The sequence below is a fragment of the Rhinopithecus roxellana genome, chromosome 7 (assembly GCF_007565055.1).
Source record: "Rhinopithecus roxellana isolate Shanxi Qingling chromosome 7, ASM756505v1, whole genome shotgun sequence".
Taxonomy (NCBI): Eukaryota; Metazoa; Chordata; class Mammalia; order Primates; family Cercopithecidae; genus Rhinopithecus; species Rhinopithecus roxellana.
The window spans coordinates 49,897,244-49,919,029 of record NC_044555.1 but is presented as its reverse complement, the minus strand read 5'-3'; the positions used below and the strand labels follow the sequence as shown (position 1 = coordinate 49,919,029).

At 39.5% G+C, this 21,786-nt stretch overlaps 1 protein-coding gene across 4 annotated transcripts in view; it reads right to left on the bottom strand.

Moving 5' to 3' along the window:
- The window catches only part of ATP7A (ATPase copper transporting alpha), a 175,711-nt gene that overhangs the window by 20,203 nt on the left and 133,722 nt on the right, over nucleotides 1–21,786 (bottom strand). For all 4 annotated transcript variants that reach the window (XM_030934230.1, XM_030934229.1, XM_030934231.1 and 1 more), the window contains 7 exons: nucleotides 21,338–21,414; nucleotides 20,909–21,134; nucleotides 19,478–19,711; nucleotides 17,859–17,950; nucleotides 16,725–16,852; nucleotides 6,417–6,571; nucleotides 5,743–5,877 (listed from right to left, as the gene is read on the bottom strand). In XM_030934230.1, coding sequence (XP_030790090.1) covers nucleotides 5,743–5,877; nucleotides 6,417–6,571; nucleotides 16,725–16,852; nucleotides 17,859–17,950; nucleotides 19,478–19,711; nucleotides 20,909–21,134; nucleotides 21,338–21,414 — 1,047 coding nt within the window. The remainder of the gene's footprint in view (nucleotides 1–5,742; nucleotides 5,878–6,416; nucleotides 6,572–16,724; nucleotides 16,853–17,858; nucleotides 17,951–19,477; nucleotides 19,712–20,908; nucleotides 21,135–21,337; nucleotides 21,415–21,786) is intronic.

The following is a 21,786-nucleotide window of genomic DNA, read 5'->3' as shown; positions in this document are numbered from 1 at the left end:
TCTCCCTGTACTTGTGTGGCTTTTAGAGTTCCTCTTGGTATTGATTTCTAATTTTATTCCACTGTAGTGTAGGAAGATGCCTGATCTGATCTAGTTGTTTTTTTAATTTATTAAGACTTGCTTTATGACCAAGCCTATGGTCAATGTTAGGGAATGTTCCATGTTCATATAAGAAGAATGTATATTCTGTGATTATTGAGTGGAGTATTCTGTAGATATCTATTAGGTCCACTTGGTTGAGAATCCAATATAAGTGCAGAATTTCTTTGCTAATTTTTGTCCTTGATGATCTCTCTAGTGCTGTCAGGGGGGTACTGAAGTCCTCCACTATTGTTGTATGGCAGTCTACCTCTTTTTGTAGGTCTAGCAGTATTTGTTTTATAAATCTAGATGCTCCAATGTTGGGTGCATATGTATTTAAGATAGTTAAATCTTCTTGTTGAATTGAGACCTTTATCATTTTGTAGTGCCCTTCTTTGCCTTTTAAAAAACTATTGTTGGTTTAAACTCTGTTTTATCTAACACAAGAATAGCAACTCCTGCTCTTTGTTTTCCATTTGCATGACAGATCTTTCTCCATCCCTTCACCTTGAGCCTATGAGTTATTACCTGTGAGATGGGTCTCTTGATGACAGCAAAAGGATGGATCTTGTTTTTTTATTCTAATTTGCCACTCTATCTATGTCTTTTAAGTGGAGTATTTAGGCCATTTACATTCAAGTTTAATATTGATATATGAGGTTTTGTTCCTCATGGTGGTGCTTGCTAGTTTCTTTGTAGTCTCAATTGTGTAATTGGTTTATAGGGTCTGTGAGCTTTGTATTTATACATGTTTTTGTGGTAGCAAGTAACATTATTTTGTTTCCATGTTCAGAACTCCTCTGAACATTTCTTATAGCTCTGGTCTGGTGGTGATGAATTTCCTTACTGTTTGCTTGTCTGGGGGAAGACTTTGTTTCTACTCCATGTATGAAGCTTAATTTGGCAGTATATGAAATTCCTGGTTGTCAATTTTTTTTTTCTTTAGGGAAACTAAAAATAGGCTTCCAATCACTTCCAGCTTTGTAACATTTCCACTGAGAAGTCTGTGGTTAGCCTGATGGGTTTTGCTCTGTAGGTAATTTGGCCCTTTTCTGTAGCTGCCTTTAAGATTTTTTTCTTTTGCATTGACTTTGAATATTCTAATGCCTGTGTGCCTTGGGGATGGTCATCTTCTATAATGTTTTGCAGGAGTTCTCTGGATTTGAAATTCCTTTAGTGAATTTTTCAGTTCCAGCAGCTCCATTTTTTTTTTTTTTCTTAATATGGTTACCTCATCTTGCATATCCTGAATTGTTTTTCTGGTTTCTATATACTGGATTTCAACTTTCATTTGAATCTCATTGAGGTTTCCTTGCAATCCATATTTTAAATTACTTATCTGTCATTCCAGACATTTCAGTCTGCTTAGGAGCCATTGCTAGAGAGCTATTACAATCCTTTGGTGTTGTCAAAACACTTTTTGTACTGCTGGAGTTCTTGCACTAATTCTTTCTCATCCAAGGGAACTTTTGCTTCCTATTTTTGAATTGGCTATCATTTCCATGGGACTTTTTCTTTCCTTCTTTTTTTTCCTTTGGGTGCTTTACTGTGGTGCATGTTGTGTATGATCATTTAGCTTTGTTTTTGGTGCTTTTAGGGGGCCAAGGTGCTGTACAGGTTCCTTGGTTGTGGATAGCTTCTATGCCGTAGCTTTCTCAGATGCTGCTTTTTGTAGTGAGGTATTAGTCATTAGAGCTGACAATCTCCTGTAGGGTTTAGGGTGCAGAGGTCCCTGTGGACTTATCTTAAGGGCTAGAACTAAGCCTTTCTGTTAGCAGATTTTAAATTTTATGATGCAGTTCAGGATACAGACCAGTAGATGGCACTCAAGAGTAAGAGACAGCAGGTAGGTTGGTGTCAGGTGGAAGTACCTGCCCTGATGCAGAGATGGTGGGAAGAGATTACATTAGGGTGCACTCCCATTCCTGATCCTGCGCTGGCAAGAACATGATCAGCTTCTCTTTTGTGCCCTTGTTGCAGGGCTCCTGACCTTCATTTCATAAGGACTTTGTCCTTTGGTTCCCATGAGTATGCCCCTCCGATAGCTACCACTAAAATGGGTTTGGGTTAGTCTTTTCCCACAGACCAAAGCAGGCAACTCAGTGATTTGTCTATCCCTCCTTGCTGGGACAGTGCCACTCTGTCGGGAGAAGAAGTTGAGCCTTGCCCTTGGATAAAGCCCAAGCAGCATGTGACTCACTTGCAGTAGGGCTGGAGCCACCATGTAAAGCATGAAATATGCTTTGTCCAAGTGTGCGTTAGCTGGCTCCTGGTGGGAAATACCACTGCTGCATCTGTAGCACTGTAGGTGTAGGGGAAGGGTTTGGCAGGAGATGATCTTCTCTCCATGTCTAACCCTAACCACCATACTGTCCAAAGCAATCTATAGATTGAACACAGTTCCTATAAAACTACTACTGTCTTCTGTCACAGAATTTAAAAAGCAATCCTAAATTTCATATGGAAAAAGAACCTAAATAGCCGAAGCAATCCTAAGCAAAAAGAATAAAACTAGAGGCATCACATTACCTGACTTCAAATTATACTAAAAGGCTATAGTAATCAAAACAGCATGGTATTGATACAAAAATAGACACGTAAATCAATTGAACAAAATAGAGAGCCCAGAAATAAAGCCACACACCTACAATCAACTGATCTTCAACAAAGTTGACAAAAACAAACTATGGGGAAAGGACACCCTATTCAATATATGGTGCTGGGAAAACTACCTAGCCATGTGCAGAAGAATGAAACTGTACTCATATCTCTCACCATACATAAAAATTAACTAAGGATAGATTGAAGACTTAAATGTAAAAACTCAAACTATAAAAACCCCAAGAAAACCTAGGAAAAACTCTTCTGGACATTATCCTAGGGAAAGAATTTATGACTAAGACCTCAAAAGCAATGGCAACAAAAACAAAAATTAATAAAGGAGATTTAATTAAACTAAAGAGCTTCTACACAACAAAAGAAACAATCAACAGAACAAATAGAACGTACAGAATGGGAGAAAATATTTCCTAAGTATGCATCCAACAAAGGACTAATATCTAGGCTCTATATGAAACTTAAACAAATCAATAAGGATAAAACAACCCTATTTAAAAGTGGGCAAAGGGCATAAATAGACACTTCTCAAAAGAAGACATACAACTTATCAAAAAACACATGAAAAACTACTCAACATCACTAATCATCAGGGAAATGCAAATTAAAACCACAATGAAATACCCCCTCACACCAGTCAGAATGGCTATAATTAAAAAGTCAAAAAATAACAGACATTGGCAATGATGCAGAGAAAAGGGAATACTTATATACTGTTGGTGGGAATGTAAATCAGTTCAACCTCTATGGAAAACAGTCTGGAGATTTCTCCAAAAACTTAAAATAGAACTACCATTCAACCCAGCAATCCCACTACTGGATATCTACTCAAAGGATTTTCCTTTATTTATTTTAAATTGTTTTATCAAAAAGACAACTGCACGTGTGTGTTTATCACAGCAGTCTTCACAATAACAAAGACTTGGAGTCACCCAGGTGCCCATCATTGATGGACTGGATAAAGGAAACGTGGTACATATACACCATGGAATACTATGCAGCCATAAAAAAAGAATGAAATCATGTCCTTTGCATAGCATGGGTGAAGGTGGAGGCCATTATCCTAAGTGACTTAATGTAGGAACAAAAAATCAAATACTACATGTTCTCACTTACAAGCGGGAGCTAAACAATGGCTACACATGGACATAAAGATGGAATCAACGAGCAGTGGGGCCTCCAAAAGGTGAGAAGAAGGGAGGGGGGCAAGGGATGAAAAACTACTTATTGAGTACTATGTTCACTGTTTGGGATATGGGGTCACCATAAGCCTAAACCCCAGCATCACCCAATATACCCATGTAATAAACAATATACCCATGGGCCGGGCACGGTGGATCACGCCTGTTATCCCAGCACTCTGGGAGGCCGAGGCAGGTGGATCACCTGAGGTCAGGAATTTGAGATCAGCCTGACCAACATGGCGAAACCCCATTTCTACTAAAAATACAAAAATTAGCCGGGCATGGTGGCATAAGCCCATAATCCCAGCTACTCGGGAGGCTGAGGTATGAGAATCATTTAAACCTGGGAGGTGGAAGTTGCAGTGAGCCGAGATCGTGACACTGCACTCCAGCCTGGGTGACAGAGCAAGACTCTGTCTCAATAAATAACAAACAAACAAACAAACAAACAAACCTGCACATGTACCTCCTGAATAAAAAATAAAATAAATAAACACAACAAACTAAGACTTTATTTACTGTGAGTAGGAATCTTGCTCTGTTGCCCAGGCTGTAGTACAGTAGTGCAATTATGGCTCACTGAAGCTCTTATCAGTAATAGTTTTACAGTGTTAGGTTCTTATTAAGTTCTCAAATACTTCAATATTCATCCAAGAGTTACAGATCGATATAGAAACACAGCTGGAAGGGGCTTTCATAGATTTCTAGGCTTATGCTTCCATAAACTTCATAGATGTACACATGTTGTTGTAGAAAAAGAACAGATGCTTGTCACACGGCCAGGAAAGATTAGGTTTGCAGACACTTTGAAGGGTGAGGGGGAAGGGAATTTGTTGGCCAAAACGGAAGAAGGAAAAACAACTCGGCAAAATGAGATTGAGTCCTGTTAACAGGCTCTCCACCTCACCGACTGAACCCCAGGTACTACCCAGGAACAGGACAGGCCAGACTCCTCCCCTATACAAACGGTGTGAACTTCCCGGGGCCCCACCCCATCCTCCCAGTGCGTAGGTGGGCATTATTTAGAAAGAATCAGTGGGGCGTTGGGGGTTAGGGCAGGCTTCATCTGGGACCAGCAGTCTGGTTTTTCAACCTTCAGGATGTTTTAGGCTTAAAGGTTTTCAACCTTCAGGGGTTTCACTGGGGGACCCTTGGCTGTCACCTGCATCTGTCAGTATGTTAGATGCTTTCACCTATACTAATTCCAATACTGTATCTTAGTTATTATTTTCCCTATTTTACAGATAAGAGAACTAAGGATAGTAAAAGTTACATGACTTAAAGTTTATATATCTAATTTGAGGCACAGTCCAGTTCTACTACTTTACCACTTTACAACACCATAGAGAGCATCAGAGAACTAGATGAGCAGACACTAATAATATCCTATATTTGTAAAGCATTTAATAAATTACAAATTCTTATTTAACCTTCACAACAATCTTAAGTTACACAAAATGGGTATTACTAAAACCTCACTTTATAGTTGAGGAAACTGAAGCTCAGAGAGTAATTAAGTAGTCTAAGATCACATTGACAGTAAATGATGGAGCTGAAATCCTGAGGTTTTCCTCAATATATTTATAGTCCTTTGTGAAAGCAAAACCATGTCAGAAATGAGACTAAGCATAACATGTAAAAGTTTGGTATTTGTTTTTGAAAAATCACAAGTCATAATAAAAATTTTTCTCCAAAAGGAAATTTTTTATATTTACAAAAATGCAAATATTATTCTTATCACCCTCCCACTCCAAACCTTTAAAGGTCCTGGTGATTATTAAAGTTATTTCCACTGAATTACTAATGCAAAAGACTCACAAATTGTTCTGCATATAGTAAAGAGTTATTACAAGTCACTTACAGGAAAGTAGGTTTCCACAATTTCAAAATTCAGAAATCCAATTACAATCCATACCAAGAGGGTAGCAATGGAAACAAAAACAATAAAAGGAACAAAATAGCCACTGAGTTTGTCTGCAAACTGCTGGATAGGAGCCTAGAATTAAAAATAACAACAATAATAATAAGCAGCATATCAAAGTCTTTTCTGATACTGAATGCAGAGTATATTTAGTAGTTAGCACAAATAGAAATATTTTAACAAACTTCATGTTAATGGCCAGGTGTGGTGGCTCACACCTGTAATCCCAACACTTTGAGAGACTAAGGCAGGATGATAGCTTGAGTCCAGGAGTTTGACACCATCCTGGGCAACTTAGGGAGACCCTGTTTGTATAAAAAATTTTTTTTAAATTAGCTGGGTGTGGGGGCATGTGCCAACACACAGTCCCAGCTACTTGGGAGGCTGAGGCAGAAGGCTTGCTTGAACTTAGGAGGTCAAGTGCAGTGAGCCATGATGGTGCCACTGCACTCCAGCCTGGGCAACAGAGTGAGACCCTGTCTCAAAACAAAAACAAACAAACTCCATATTAATGCAACTAAAATTTTTTATCGGAAAACGTAAAAACTAGGTGAAGATTTATACTGAGAAGGCTTTAAAGAAAATAGTTTGTTTCTCCTAGGGAGTTAAGTTACCTTTGATGTTTGTGCCTCTTCCACAAGTTTGACAATTTGAGAAAGGGTTGTGTCTGCTCCAACATGAGTTGCACGGATAAGCAGTGACCCATTCTGGTTAATGGAACCAGCAATCACTGTGCTGCCAGGTTTCTTAGCCACAGGCATTGCCTCCCCTGTATGGAGAGTAGAGATACATTTAAGGAGCATAAATGATCACTATCATGAAACATATCATTATTTGTTACTTGCCAAAAATATCTAGATATAAAATAGAATCTGAACAAATGCCTAGGTAAAAGTTGCTTTCCCCTTTTCCTTGTATCAATTCTAGGCTAAAGCCAGGAATATAAACCTTGAACGGGAAAAGCCTGTATGGTAGCTCTTGTTGGCAGATACTTTTAGTTTCACCCCAGTCCTAGAACATCAGTTCTTAACCTGTTCTCAAGGAACATTTAGAAATGTGGGAGGGAGTTTTTGTTTGTAATAATGACTGCACGGGATGGGGAAGGGGGTGCTACTACTTTGATTTAGTGTGCCAGTGCCAGGGTCAGGGACACTGAATTGTACTACAGTGTGTAAGAGAGTCCCCCAGAACTAAGAATTGCCCCATCCAAACTGGCAATAGCACCCCTATTGAGAAGCACAGTCTCGTTGGGCACAGTGGCTCATGTCTGTAATCCCAGCACTTTGGGAGGCTGAGGAAGACAGATGGCTTGAGCTCAGCAGTTCAAGACCAGCCTGGGCAACATGGCAAAACCCCATCTGTACAAAAAAATACAAAAGTTAGTCAGGCATGGTGGCATGCACCTGTAGTCCCAGGTACACGGGAGGCTGGGGTGGGAGGATTGTTTGAGCCCAGGAGGCAGAGGATACCATGAGTCGAGATTGTGCCAGTGCACTCCAGCTTGGGTGACAGGGTAAGACCTTGTCTCAAAAATAAAATAAAATAAAACAAAGGAAGAAACACACAGTCCTACATCACTTCCACATGGTTCATAAACTGAGTTTCTTCTAGGACTATCAGAGAGTTGAGATGGGAAAGGTATCATTTTGGTTCTGCTTTAGATTTTACCTAAGATTTCTAAAACTATGCCAGGCTTATTCCCTTAGAGTAGACCCTGATGCAGAAAACCTGGACTCGTATCATAGCTCAGATTAGACCAGTCTTTACAGCAAAAAGACAGAATAGGTATTTGCCTAGGAAAATCTGCCAAAGTCCATCAAGTCTACAGGAAACTGAGACAACTTCCTTTGGTTATGCATTCTAGTAGCTAATAATCTCCAGTGATAAAAGCCTTCAATAGCTGATATGGCTTGGCTCTGTGTCCCCACCCAAGTTTCATCTCTAATTGTAATCCCCACATGTCAAGGGAGGGAGATGATTCAGTCATGGGGGGCCCATTTCCCCCATGCTATTCTTGTGATGAGTGAGTTTTCATGAGATCTAATGGTTTTGTAAGTGTCTGGCATTTCCCCTGCTGGCACTTCTCTCTGTTGCCTTATGAAGAAGGTCGTTGCCCCTTTCACCTTCTGCCAAGATTTTAAGTTTCCTGAGGCCTTCCCAGTCATGCAGAACTGTGAATCAATTAAACTTCCTTCCTTCATAAATTACCCAGTGTTGGATATTTCTTAAGAGCAGTGTGAAAACCGACTAATGTAGTAAATGGAGTAAGTTGTTACCACGGGGAGTAGGGCACTGCTATAAAGATACTTGAAAATGTGGAAGCGACTTTGGAACTGGGTAATGGGCAGAGGCTGGAACAGTTCGGAGGGCTCAGAAAAAGACAGGAAAATGTGGGAAAGTTTGGAACTTCATAGAAATTTGGTGAATGGCTTTGGCTTTTTTTTTGTTTTTTGTTTCTGTAACAGAGTTTCGCACTTCTTGCCCAGGCTGGAGTGCAATGGCGCAATCTCGGCTCACTGCCACCCCTGCTTCTTGAGTTCAAGTGATACTTCTGCCTCATCCTCCCAAGTAGCTGGGATTACAGGCATGCTCCCCAAACCTAGCTAATTTTATATTTTCAGTAGAGAAGAGGTTTCACCATGTTAGTCAGGCTGCTCTCAAACTCCTGACCTTAAGTGATCCACCAGCCTCGGCCTCCCAAAAGTGCTGGGATTACAGGCATGAGCCACTGCACCTAGCCAAACTTGTTGAATGGTTTTGATCAAAATGCTGATAGTCATGTGAACAATGAAATTCAGGCTGAGGTGGTCTCAGATGGAGATGAGGAACTTACTGAGAACTGGAGTAAAGGTCCCTCATGCTATGCTTTAGAAAAGAGACGGGTGGCATTTTGCCCCCACCCTAGAGATCTGTGGAATAGTGAACTTGAGGGAGATGATTTATGATACCTGGCAGAAGAAATTTTTTAAGCAGCAAAGCATTCAAGACGTGACCTGCATTATTCTGAAAGCATTCAGTTTTATGTGTTCACAAAGAGATGGTTTGAAACTGGAACTTACGTTTAAAAGGGAAGCAGAGCATAAAGGCTTCGAAAATTCGCAGCCTGACAACGCAATAGAAAAGAAAAATCCGGGGCGGAGCAAGATGGCCAAGTAGGAACAGCTCCAGTCTCCAACTCCCAGCGTGAGCGACACAGAAGACCAGTGATTTCTGCACTTTCAACTGAGGTACTGGGGTCATCTCACTAGGGAGTGCTGGACAATCGGTGCTGGTCAGCTTCTGCAGCCCAACCAGCGAGAGCTGAAGCAGGGCGAGGCATTGCCTCACCTGGGAAGCGCAAGGGGGAAGGGAATCCCTTTTCCTAACCAGGGGAACTGAGACACACAACACCTGGAAAATCGGGTAATTCCCACCCCAATACTGCGCTTTAAGCAAACGGGCACACCAGGAGATTATACCCACACCTGGCCAGGAGGGTCCCACGGCCACGAAGCCTCCCTCATTGCTAGCACAGCAGTCTGTGATCTAACTGCAAGGCAGCAGCGAGGCTGGGGGAGGGGCGCCCACCATTACTGAGACTTAAGTAGGTAAACAAAGCCGCTGGGAAGCTCGAACTGGGTGGAGCTCACAGCAGCTGAAGGAAACCTGCCTGTCTCTGTAGACTCCACCTCTGGGGACAGCGCACAGCTAAACAACAAAAGGGGAAGCAGCAGAGGCCTATGCAGACGCAAACAACCCTGTCTGACAGCTTTCAAGAGAGCAGTGGATCTCCCAACACAGAGGGTGAGATCTGAGAACGGACAGACTGCCTGCTCAAGTGGGTCCCTGACCCCTGAGTAGCCTAGCTGGGAGACATCCCCCTCAGGGTCAGTCTGACACCCCACACTCACAGGGTGGAGTACACCCCTGAGAGGAAGCTTCCAAAGTAAGAATCAGATAGGTACACTCGCTGTTCAGCAATATTCTATCTTCTGCAAACCCTGCTGCTGATACCCAGGCAAACAGGGTCTGGAGTGGACCTCAAGCAATCTCCAACAGACCTACAGCTGAGGGTCCTCACTATTAGAAGGAAAACTATCAAACAGGAAGAACATCTATACCAAAACCCCATCAGTACGTCACCATCATCAAAGACCAGAGGCAGATAAAACCACGAAGATGGGGAAGAAGCAGGGCAGAAAAGCTGGAAATTCAAAAAATAAGAGCGCATCTCCCCCTGCAAAGGAGCACAGCTCATCACCAGCAACGGACCCAAGCTGGTCAGAGAATGACTTTGACGAGATGAGAGAAGAAGGCTTCAGTCCATAAAACTTCTCAGAGCTAAAGGAGGAATTACGTACCCAGCGCAAAGAAATTAAAATCTTAAAAAAAGAGTGGAAGAATTGACAGCTAGACTAATTAATGCAGAGAAGGTCATAAATGAAATGACAGAGATGAAAACCATGACACGAGAAATACGTGACAAATCCACAAGCTTCAGTAACCAACTCGATCAACTGGAAGAAAGAGTATCAGCGATTAAGGACCAAATGAATGAAATGAAGCGAGAAGAGAAACCAAAAGAAAAAAGAAGAAAAAGAAATGAACAAAGCCTGCAAGAAGTATGGGATTATGTAAAAAGACCAAATCTACATCTGATTGGGGTGCCTGAAAGTGAGGGGGAAAACGGAACCAAGTTGGAAAACACTCTTCAGCATATCATCCAGGAGACCTTCCCCAACCTAGTAGGGCAGGCCAACATTCAAATTCAGGAAATACAGAGAAAGCCACAAAGATACTCCTCCAGAAGAGCAACTCCAAGACACATAATTGCCAGATTCACCAAAGTTGAAATGAAGGAAAAAATCTTAAGGGCAGCCAGAGAGAAAGGTCGGGTTACCCACAAAGGGAAGCCCATCAGACTAACAGCAGACCTCTCGGCAGAAACTCTACAAGCCAAAAGAAAGTGGGGGCCAATATTCAACATTCTTAAAGAAAAGAATTTTAAACCCAGAATTTCATATCCAGCCAAAATAAGTTTCATCAGTGAAGGAGAAATAAGATCCTTTACAGATAAGCAAATGCTTAGAGATTTTGTCACCACCAGGCCTGCCTTACAAGAGACCCTGAAGGAAGCCCTAAACATGGAAAGGAACAACCGGTACCAGCCATTGCAAAAACATGCCAAAATGTAAAGACCATCGAGGCTAGGAAGAAACTGCATCAACTAACAAGCAAAATAACCAGTTAATATCATAATGGCAGGATCAAGTTCACACATAACAATATTAACCTTACATGTAAATGGACTAAATGCTCCAATTAAAAGACACAGACTGGCAAACTGGATAAAGAGTCAAGACCCATCAGTCTGCTGTATTCAGGAGACCCATCTCACATGCAGAGACATACATAGGCTCAAAATAAAGGGATGGAGGAAGATCTACCAAGCAAATGGAGAACAAAAAAAAGCAGGGGTTGCAATCCTAGTCTCTGATAAAATAGAATGTAAACCATCAAAGATCAAAAGAGACAAAGAAGGCCATTACATAATGGTAAAAGGATCAATTCAACAGGAAGAGCTAACTATCCTAAATATATATGCACCCAATACAGGAGCACCCAGATTCATAAAGCAAGTCCTTAGAGACTTACAAAGAGACTTAGACTCCCATACAATAATAATGGGAGACTTCAACACTCCACTGTCAACATTAGACAGATCAACGAGACAGAAAGTTAACAAGGATATCCAGGAATTGAACTCATCTCTGCACCAAGCGGACCTAATAGACATCTATAGAACTCTCCACCCCAAATCAACAGAATATACATTCTTCTCAGCACCACATCGCACTTATTCTAAAATTGACCACATAATTGGAAGTAAAGCACTCCTCAGCAAATGTAAAAGAACAGAAATTATAACAAACTATCTCTCAGACCACAGTTCAATCAAACTAGATCTCAGGACTAAGAAACTCAATCAAAACCGCTCAACTACATGGAAACTGAACAACCTGCTCCTGAATGACTACTGGGTACATAACGAAATGAAGGCAGAAATAAAGATGTTCTTTGAAACCAATGAGAACAAAGATACAACATACCAGAATCTCTGGGACACATTTAAAGCAGTGTGTAGAGGGAAATTTATAGCACTAAATGCCCACAAGAGAAAGCAGGAAAGATCTAAAATGGACACTCTAACATCACAATTAAAAGAACTAGAGAGGCAAGAGCAAAGACATTCAAAAGCTAGCAGAAGGCAAGAAATAACTAAGATCAGAGCAGAACTGAAGGAGATAGAGACACAAAAAACCCTCCAAAAAATCAATGAATCCAGGAGTTGGTTTTTTGAAAAGATCAACAAAATTGACAGACCGCTAGCAAGACTAATAAAGAAGAAAAGAGAGAGGAATCAAATAGATGCAATAAAAACGATAAAGGGGATATCACCACCGACCCCACAGAAATACAAACTACCATCAGAGAATACTATAAACACCTCTACGCAAATAAACTAGAAAATCTAGAAGAAATGGATAATTTCCTGGACACTTACACTCTCCCAAGACCAAACCAAGAAGAAGTTGAATCCCTGAATAGACCAATAGCAGGCTCTGAAATTGAGGCAATAATTAATAGCCTACCCACCAAAAAAAGTCCAAGACCAGATGGATTCACAGCTGAATTCTACCAGAGGTACAAGGAGGAGCTGGTACCATTCCTTCTGAAACTATTCCAATCAATTGAAAAAGAGGGAATCCTCCCTAACTCATTTTATGAAACCAACATCATCCTGATACCAAAGCCTGGCAGAGACACAACAAAAAAAGAAAATTTTAGACCAATATCCCTGATGAACATTGATGCAAAAATCCTCAATAAAATTCTGGCAAACCGGATTCAGCAGCACATCAAAAAGCTTATCCACTATGATCAAGTGGGCTTCATCCCTGGGATGCAAGGCTGGTTCAACATTCGCAAATCAATAAACGTAATCCAGCATATAAACAGAACCAAAGACAAGAACCACATGATTATCTCAATAGATGCAGAAAAGGCTTTTGACAAAATTCAACAGCCCTTCATGCTAAAAACGCTCAATAAAATCGCTACTGATGGAACGTACCTCAAAATAATAAGAGCTATTTATGACAAACCCACAGCCAATATCATACTGAATGGGTGAAAACTGGAAAAATTCCCTTTGAAAACTGGCACAAGACAGGGATGCCCTCTCTCACCACTCCTATTCAACATAATGTTGGAAGTTCTGGCTAGGGCAATCAGGCAAGAGAAAGAAATCAAGGGTATCCAGTTAGGAAAAGAAGAAGTCAAATTGTCCCTGTTTGCAGATGACATGATTGTATATTTAGAAAACCCCATTGTCTCAGCCCAAAATCTCCTTAAGCTGATAAGCAACTTCAGCAAAGTCTCAGGATACAAAATTAATGTGCAAAAATCACAAGCATTCTTATACACCACTAACAGACAAACAGAGAGCCAAATCAGGAATGAACTTCCATTCACAATTGCTTCAAAGAGAATAAAATACCTAGGAATCCAACTTACAAGGGATGTCAAGGACCTCTTCAAGGAGAACTACAAACCACTGCTCAGTGAAAGAAAAGAGGACACAAACAAATGGAAGAACATACCATGCTCATGGATAGGAAGAATCAATATTGTGAAAATGGCCATACTGCCCAAGGTTATTTATAGATTCAATGCCATCCCCCTCAAGCTACCAATGAGTTTCTTCACAGAATTGGAAAAAACTGCTTTAAAGTTCATATGGAACCAAAAAAGAGCCCGCATTGCCAAGACAATCCTAAGTCATAAGAACAAAGCGGGAGGCATCACGCTACCTGACTTCAAACTATACTACAAGGCTACAGTAACCAAAATAGCATGGTACTGGTACCAAAACAGAGATATAGACCAATGGAACAGAACAAAGCCCTCAGAAATAATACCACACATCTACAGCCATCTGATCTTTGACAAACCTGAGAGAAACAAGAAATGGGGAAAGGATTCCCTATTTAATAAATGGTGCTGGGAAAATTGGCTAGCCATAAGTAGAAAGCTGAAACTGGATCCTTTCCTTACTCCTTATACGAAGATTAATTCAAGATGGATTAGAGACTTAAATGTTAGACCTAATACCATAAAAACCCTAGAAGAAAACCTAGGTAGTACCATTCAGGACATAGGCATGGGCAAGGACTTCATGTCTAAAACTCCAAAAGCAACGGCAGCAAAAGCAAAAATTGACAAATGGGATCTAATTAAACTAAAGAGCTTCTGCCCAGCAAAAGAAACTACCATCAGAGTGAACAGGCAACCTACAGAATGGGAGAAAATTTTTGCAATCTACTCATCTGACAAAGGGCTAATATCCAGAATCTACAAAGAACTCAAACAAATATACAAGAAAAAAACAACCCCATCAAAAAGTGGGCAAAGGATATGAACAGACATTTCTCAAAAGAAGACATTCATACAGCCAACAGACACATGAAAAAATGCTCATCATCACTGGCCATCAGAGAAATGCAAATCAAAACCACAATGAGATACCATCTCACACCAGTTAGAATGGCAATCATTAAAAAGTCAGGAAACAACAGGTGTTGGAGAGGATGTGGAGAAATAGGAACACTTTTACACTGTTGGTGGGATTGTAAACTAGTTCAACCATTATGGAAAACAGTATGGCGATTCCTCAACGATCTAGAACTAGATGTACCATATGACCCAGCCATCCCACTACTGGGTATATACCCAAAGGATTATAAATCATGCTGCTATAAAGACACATGCACACGTATGTTTATTGCGGCACTATTCACAATAGCAAAGACTTGGAATCAACCCAAATGTCCATCTGTGACAGACTGGATTAAGAAAATGTGGCATATATACACCATGGAATATTATGCAGCCATAAAAAAGGATGAGTTTGCGTCCTTTGTAGGGACATGGATGCAGCTGGAAACCATCATTCTTAGCAAACTATCACAAGAACAGAAAACCAAACTCACTCGTAGGTGGGAACTGAACAATGACATCACTTGGACTCGGGAAGGGGAACATCACACATAGTGGCGTATCATGCGGAGGGGGGAGGGGGGAGGGATTGCATTGGGAGTTATACCTGATATAAATGATGAATTGATGGGTACTGTCGAGTTGATGGGTGCAGCACACCAACATGGCACAAGTATACATATGTAACAAACCTGCACATTATGCACATGTACCCTAGAACTTAAAGTAGAATAAAAAAATAAAATAAAAAAAAAAGAGAAAAGAAAAATCCATTTTCTGGTGAGAAGTTCAAGCTGGCTACAGAAATTTGCATAAGTAACGAGGAGCCAAATGTTAATCACCAAGACAATGGGAAAAACATCTCCAGGACATCTCAGAGATCTTGGCAGCAGCCCCTCCCATCACAGGCCCTGAGGCCTAGGAGAAAAAATGATTATGTGGGCTGGAAACCTGGGCATCTGATGCTCTGTGCAGCCTCAGTGACATGGTATCCTGTATCCCAGCAGCTTCAGCTCCAGTCAGGGCTAAAAGGGGTCAAGGTACAACTCAGGGCATTGCTTCAGAGGGTGCAAGCCCCAAGCCTTGGCAGCTTCCACGTGGTGTTGGGCCTGCAGGTGCACAGAAGTAAAGAACTGAAGTTTGGGAACCTCTGCCTAGATTTCAGAGGATGTATGGAAATGCCTGGATGTCCAGGCAGAAGTCTGCTGCAGGGGAGGAGCCATCATGGAAAACCTCTGCTAGGGCAGTACAGAAGGGAAATATGAGTTTGGAGCCCCTACACAGAGTCCCCAATGGGGCACTGCCTAGTGGAGCTGTGAGAAGAGGGCCACTATCCTCCAGACCAAGAATGGTAGAGATTCACCAACAGCTTGTACTGTGCACCTGGAAAAGCCACAGACACTCAACACCAGCCTGTGAAAGCAGCCATTTTGGGGGGGCTGTACCCTGCAAAACCACAGGGGTGGATCTGACCAAGACCTTGAGAGCCTACTTCTTGCATCAGCATGACCTGGATGTGAGACATGAAGTCAAAGGAGATCATTTTGGAGCTTTAAGATTTAATGACTGCCCCAGTGGATTTTAGACTTGCATGGGGCCTGTAGCCCCTTTGTTTTTGCCAATTTCTCCCATTTGGAATGAGAGCATTTATCCAATGCCTGTGCCCACATTGTATCTTGGAAGGAAATAGTTTTTGATTTTACAGTCTCATAGGTGGAAGGGACTTGACTTGTCTCAGATGAGAGTTTAGATTGTGGACTTTTGAGTTAATACTGAAATAAGACTTTGGGGGACTGTTGGGAAGGCATGATTGGTTTTGAAATGTGAAAAGACATGACATTTGGGATGGGTCAAGGGTGGGATGATATGGTTTGGCTCTGTGTCCCCACCCAAATCTCATCTCAAATTGTAATCCCCACATGTCGAGGAGGGGAGGTGATTGAATCACGGGGGCGGTTTCCCCTATGTTGTTCTCATGATAGTGAGTTCTCATGAAACCTTATGGTTTTATAAGCATCTGGCATTTCCCCTGTTAGCACTTCTCTCTCCTGCTGCCTTGTGAAGAAGGTCCTTGCTTCCCCTTCTCCTCCACCATGATTACAAGTTTCCTGAGGCCTCCCCAGACATATGGAACTGTGAGTCAATTAAACCTCTTTGTTTTATAAATTACCCAGTTTCAGGTATTTCTTCATAGCAATGTGAAAATGGACTAATAGCATAACTAAAGCCACAAAGTAAATCTGAGGAAACTGATTTAATACAGTCTTAAAATAACTTATTTTCTTTGTTCATAATTTATGTACTCATAGCTTCTACAAAAAGTGCTTCATCTTTCATGTATATTCTTCTTAACATTTTGGTCATGATCCTTTGAAAGAACATACCTGTGATGAGGGACTCATCTACCATAGAATGTCCTTCAATAACACGACCATCCACTGGAAATTTGCCTCCTGGAACTACTTTAATGATATCTCCACGTTGTACAAGTTCCACATCCACTTGTTCTTCACTGGATATAAGTTAACATAAAAAGCACCATTATAATATGCTTCCTACCCTGACCTCTCCATGCAAGCTCTTTAGTTCACGTCAAGCTTGTGGCTCCATAATTACTACCAATGGAAGCTAGAACCAACATTTAAGCTAGGAACTAGTATGTCAGTCTTGCTTACTGTCAATGAACAGCACAGTAGCTAGCACAAAGTAGGCACTCTAAATATTTTTTTGAACAGTCATTAAATTAAAAACTGAAAGTTTTAAAAAATAATGTAATGGGTTTCATTTAACTAAAACTTTATTTATTATGTAACTTTGCCTAAACAATTTTATGAGTATAAAAATGAGAAATACAAAAGATTGAAATCTAATCAAGTCTTTAGCTTTATCTTCCAATTTACAAGTAACACAGGAGTTATAGAACAATTTAAATGAAACCAAAAGGAAGCAAAGAGATAAATTCAGATTGTGGGATATTCTACAGAACAACTGATGGCTATTTCTTTAACAAGTTAATTGTTTTGGGGGGAGGAGGGAAGGAAGGAGAATGAGAAGAAAGAAGGGAGGTGCTGTTTTAGATTAAAAGAACATAAGTCATATGATAGTCAAATGCAATGATGCATGGATCTTGTTTGAATTCTAGTTCAGGCAGAGACTTAAAACATTTTGGAGACAACAGGAGAAACATGAATACGAATTGGGTCTTAGGTGACATTAAGGAATTAATGTTCATTTTGTTAGGTACAATATGGTAGTATAGTTATATCAGAATATATCCTTTTTAGAGATAATACAGAATATTTAGCAGTAAAACAATATGACTGACATTTGGTTTAATACTACTGCAACAAGAAAGAAAGATAAAATGGATAGATGAAGCATGGCAAAATGTGGATAATTTTTATATCTGGGAGACAGATTATGTGAATTCATGATAGTCCTTTTTCTACTTCTGTGTATATCTGAAATTTTTCTTAAGAAGTTAAAAAAAGAGAAGAGGGAAGAGGGAAGATAAATACCTGAGGAGGATATTATCAGAATCAAGAGTTACAATAGTTGCTTCTGTAGCTTGTAGTGAAATTAGCTTTGCAAGAGCCTCTGATGTTTTGCCCTATAAATTAAAACAAACACATTGAAAATGCTAAGGAAGAAAAAGTTCAGGTCTTAACTAAAATAAAAATACAATCTTTAGCATTTACCCAAAAGACAGCTTTAGGAATATTAATTTGTTCAAAAATTAATATGAAAATGTTTCACTTCAAAATGTTTGAATGTTTTACTTCAAAATGTTTCACTAGAAAATGTTTCACTTCAAAAAGATAAAGTACACAAAATATTTTATTTTTTATTTATTTTTTTTGAGACAGAGTCTCTGTTACCCAGGATGCAGTACAGTAGCGTGATCTCGGCTCACCGCAACCTCTGCCTCCTGGGTTCAAGCAATTCTCCTGCCTCAGCCTCCCGAGTAGCTGGGATTATATGCTTGGCTAATTTTTGTATTTTTAGTAGAGATGGGGTTCACCATGTTGGCCAGGCTGGTCTCAAACTCCTGACCTTGTGATCCGCCCACCTCAGCTTCCCAAAGTGCTGGGATTACAGGCATGAGCCACCACGCCCAGCCTAAAAATACACAAAATATTTTTAAAAGTATTATTAGGTATTATTTATGAAGAAATTATATAAATTAATAAGAAAAACATGAGGAACCCAATAAACACACAGGCAAAGGACATATACAGGCAAATCATTCAAAAGGAAATATAAACATCCGATGATGAAAAAATGTTTATCCCCACCATTAATGGAAGAAACACAAACTAAAGTAACCCTGTAATACCATTTAATGTCTATTAACTTAGCAAGAATTTGGGGGGGATGCAATGCTGGTGAAGTTGTAGTAAAAATACTTCACTGATGTACCCCTGCTGGCAAAAACTGTTACAACTTGTAGCATGAACCAGAGAAATATTTATGCCCTTTAACCCAGTAATCACATCCACTGTAATGTCTTCCAAGATATTAGCTCAATGGAATGACTATTAGACATGAATATGTTCAATGCAGGATTATCTAAAAATAAAAAATTAGAAACAATCTAATGGTGAAAAATACCTGAATGCTTTAGTAAATTAAAGCAAACTGACATGACAGACTTAGTCAGAAATATTAGATAATTATCTAGACTGCAAAAATGGGGAAAAACTTTACAGTGTTAAGGGTACAAAGTAGCATGAATACTACATTTGCAATTCTGTTAAATAGAAAGGTATGTAGAATGGAATTAGAAAATGATTTACATTATAGCAAGGGAATATGGGTGAATTTTTTCTATCATTATTTTAAACCATGTGGTCATGTCAATTTTCAATTAATAATGTGATGCAGTAAACAAGTGATAAATATTTCTCATTTGTCTCTCTTAAAATAAACAGACATACTGTACAATCTACAGTATTAATTCCATATTTGGTAAATCTTCTAAATGGATATTTAACTTAAAATATTGCCAAAATGAAAATATGTCTTTCAGTAAATGGTTAACTACATAAAAACATGTATTTCCAATGATTGGCCTAAAAAATACTATGGTCATTTATCCACCCAACATTTTAACAAATGTCACCCTTTCTTACTTTACCTTTGCTATATGCTCCAGCCATCGGCCTAGTGCAATAAACACAAACAGCATAGGGGGTGTGTCAAAGAAAGTAATAGGGTTCACTTTGGCTCTTTCATACATTGCAACTAGAAGAATAACCAAAGAGTAGGCAAATGCAATGGTGGTTGCCAGCACAATCAGTACGTCCATATTTGCTGTCTTATGCTTCAGTGCTTTATAAGCCTGAATGTAGAAGTACCAGCCTCCGAAAAACTGTAATATAGGAATGATAATCAATGAATTTTTAAAAATTCATATATATTTCAATAACTTAAAAGTATCAATAGTCACTTTCTTTGGCTTTTAGCTAACCCATAAACACTAAAAGGAGATTAAGCCAAAACAATCATGTTTGTATTTCAATATATGTACATGCAGAGGGAGGTATTCAAATTGCTGCATAAGTCTGTGGGGGCTATCATCTACGATCCAATGGATATTCCATAATACAAGGAAAATCAGATGCTTCTTCCTTTTTTTTTTTTTTTTTTTAGAGACGGTCTTGCTATGTTGCCCAGGCTGATCTCAAACTCCTGGCCTCAAGCAACCCTCCTGCCTCAGCCTCCCAAGTAGCTGGGATTACAGGCATGAACCATCACACCAAGCAGATTTTTCTTTCTGAGGCCAGCAAAAACAGGAACTAGGAAAGGAATTACATTTTCTTCAAGGATTTTTTTGTATAAAACTCACCCATCTTTCCAAAACTCAAACTAAGTGGTGTATCACAAGCTATGAAATCTGTTGGCTGTTTCTGTTGGTAAATATAATTGGAAAGCTTATTTCATTAAAACAGAGAAACTAAGATGTTTTTTAAAATCATTATTGCCTTTTATAAGGATCAGATAAAGGAAAATATTTATTTGATAGAAGTATTCTATTCCTCAGTAAAAGTTTATCTCGAAAAAAGAGTTTAAAACATACAGAAAGTAATGAACTGAAGTGCCAGGAAGAAATAACAAAAATAAAGTCATTGAGCTGGGTGCAGTGGCTAGCTGCTGTAAGTCCCAGCTACTCAGAAGGCTGAGGCAGAAGGACTGCTTGAGCCCAGGAGTTGAAGACTGCAGTGAGCTGTGCTCGTACCACTGCATTCCAGCCTGGGTGACAGAGCAAAACCCCATCTCTAAAAAAAAAAAAAAAAGATAAATAAAAATTTAAAAATAAAACAACATTATATACAGTAGTAGATATAAATACCAAATCCAAAAAACTTGACCTCTTTCTTAGGGGTTAAATGGTGTCTATTATCTACTTAAATAAGTACTCAGTTGAAGATTATTTTTGTAAAGTATATGGCATAAAATGATCAGACTTCTGGCTAACATCAGTTTTGTAGTTGAAAATAAAACCTTGCCTGCCAAATTTTGCTTATTTTTCATTATTAACAAATATATTTGTTAACAATTCACTTGCCTGTACAGGTACACACAATAAAAAGGACAGCAAATTCATAATGGACAATCCTGGAAGAATCTGGCGCTCCAGGAACATAGAAGAATGAAGGTTGATCATTTCTTCTTTACTCATGTTTTGACTATGGTGAAGAGTTGCAAAGTGGTGGTCCATAACCATCATATATATCATCAGCCCCATTACAGGAATACAAAAAAACAGACTCACAACAAAAGACCGTCTCCATCTTATATGGAAAAAATAAAAAAAGAAAAATAATGGTCATAAATAGCTAATAGGTAAAGATTCTATGTACTATAGAGAGACACACATTGTGAACATTTCATCCAGTATAAGGATGGTATTATAAAAACTGACATGCAAAAAGGATGTTAAACTTGTAATAAGGAGTCAAAATCTGTTTTTTACTGACACTCTAAAAGTACTTACTGTCTTATTTCTCGTTTATGATCTAGGTGACTTGCTGACCGATCCTTCTTGACCAAAGAAGCTTCAAAACCTAAGCTCTAAGGAAATTCATGAGAAAAAATTATTTCACTGAACATATACATTGTGTACAGAAATTCTAAGCCATGGTATTGTCATTAAGAACAGCTCAATTACTGAGGGCAAGTCACTCTGGGGAATACAAAGATGAAGATGTGCTTCCTGCTCTTGATTGCCTTTATTTCCAAACTTTCATCAAAGAAGTGAATATTTCCTTAATTCTAGTTAATATCTATCCTATATATAACAGTTTAACTCAAGTACAACTGTCCTCAGTAGAGGTTCTCATTAATAGGCCATAAAAGCTAGCACCAGGCCGGGCACGGTGGCTCATGCCTGTAATCCCACCACTTTGGGAGGCCGAGGCAGGCAAATCACAAGGTCAGGAATTC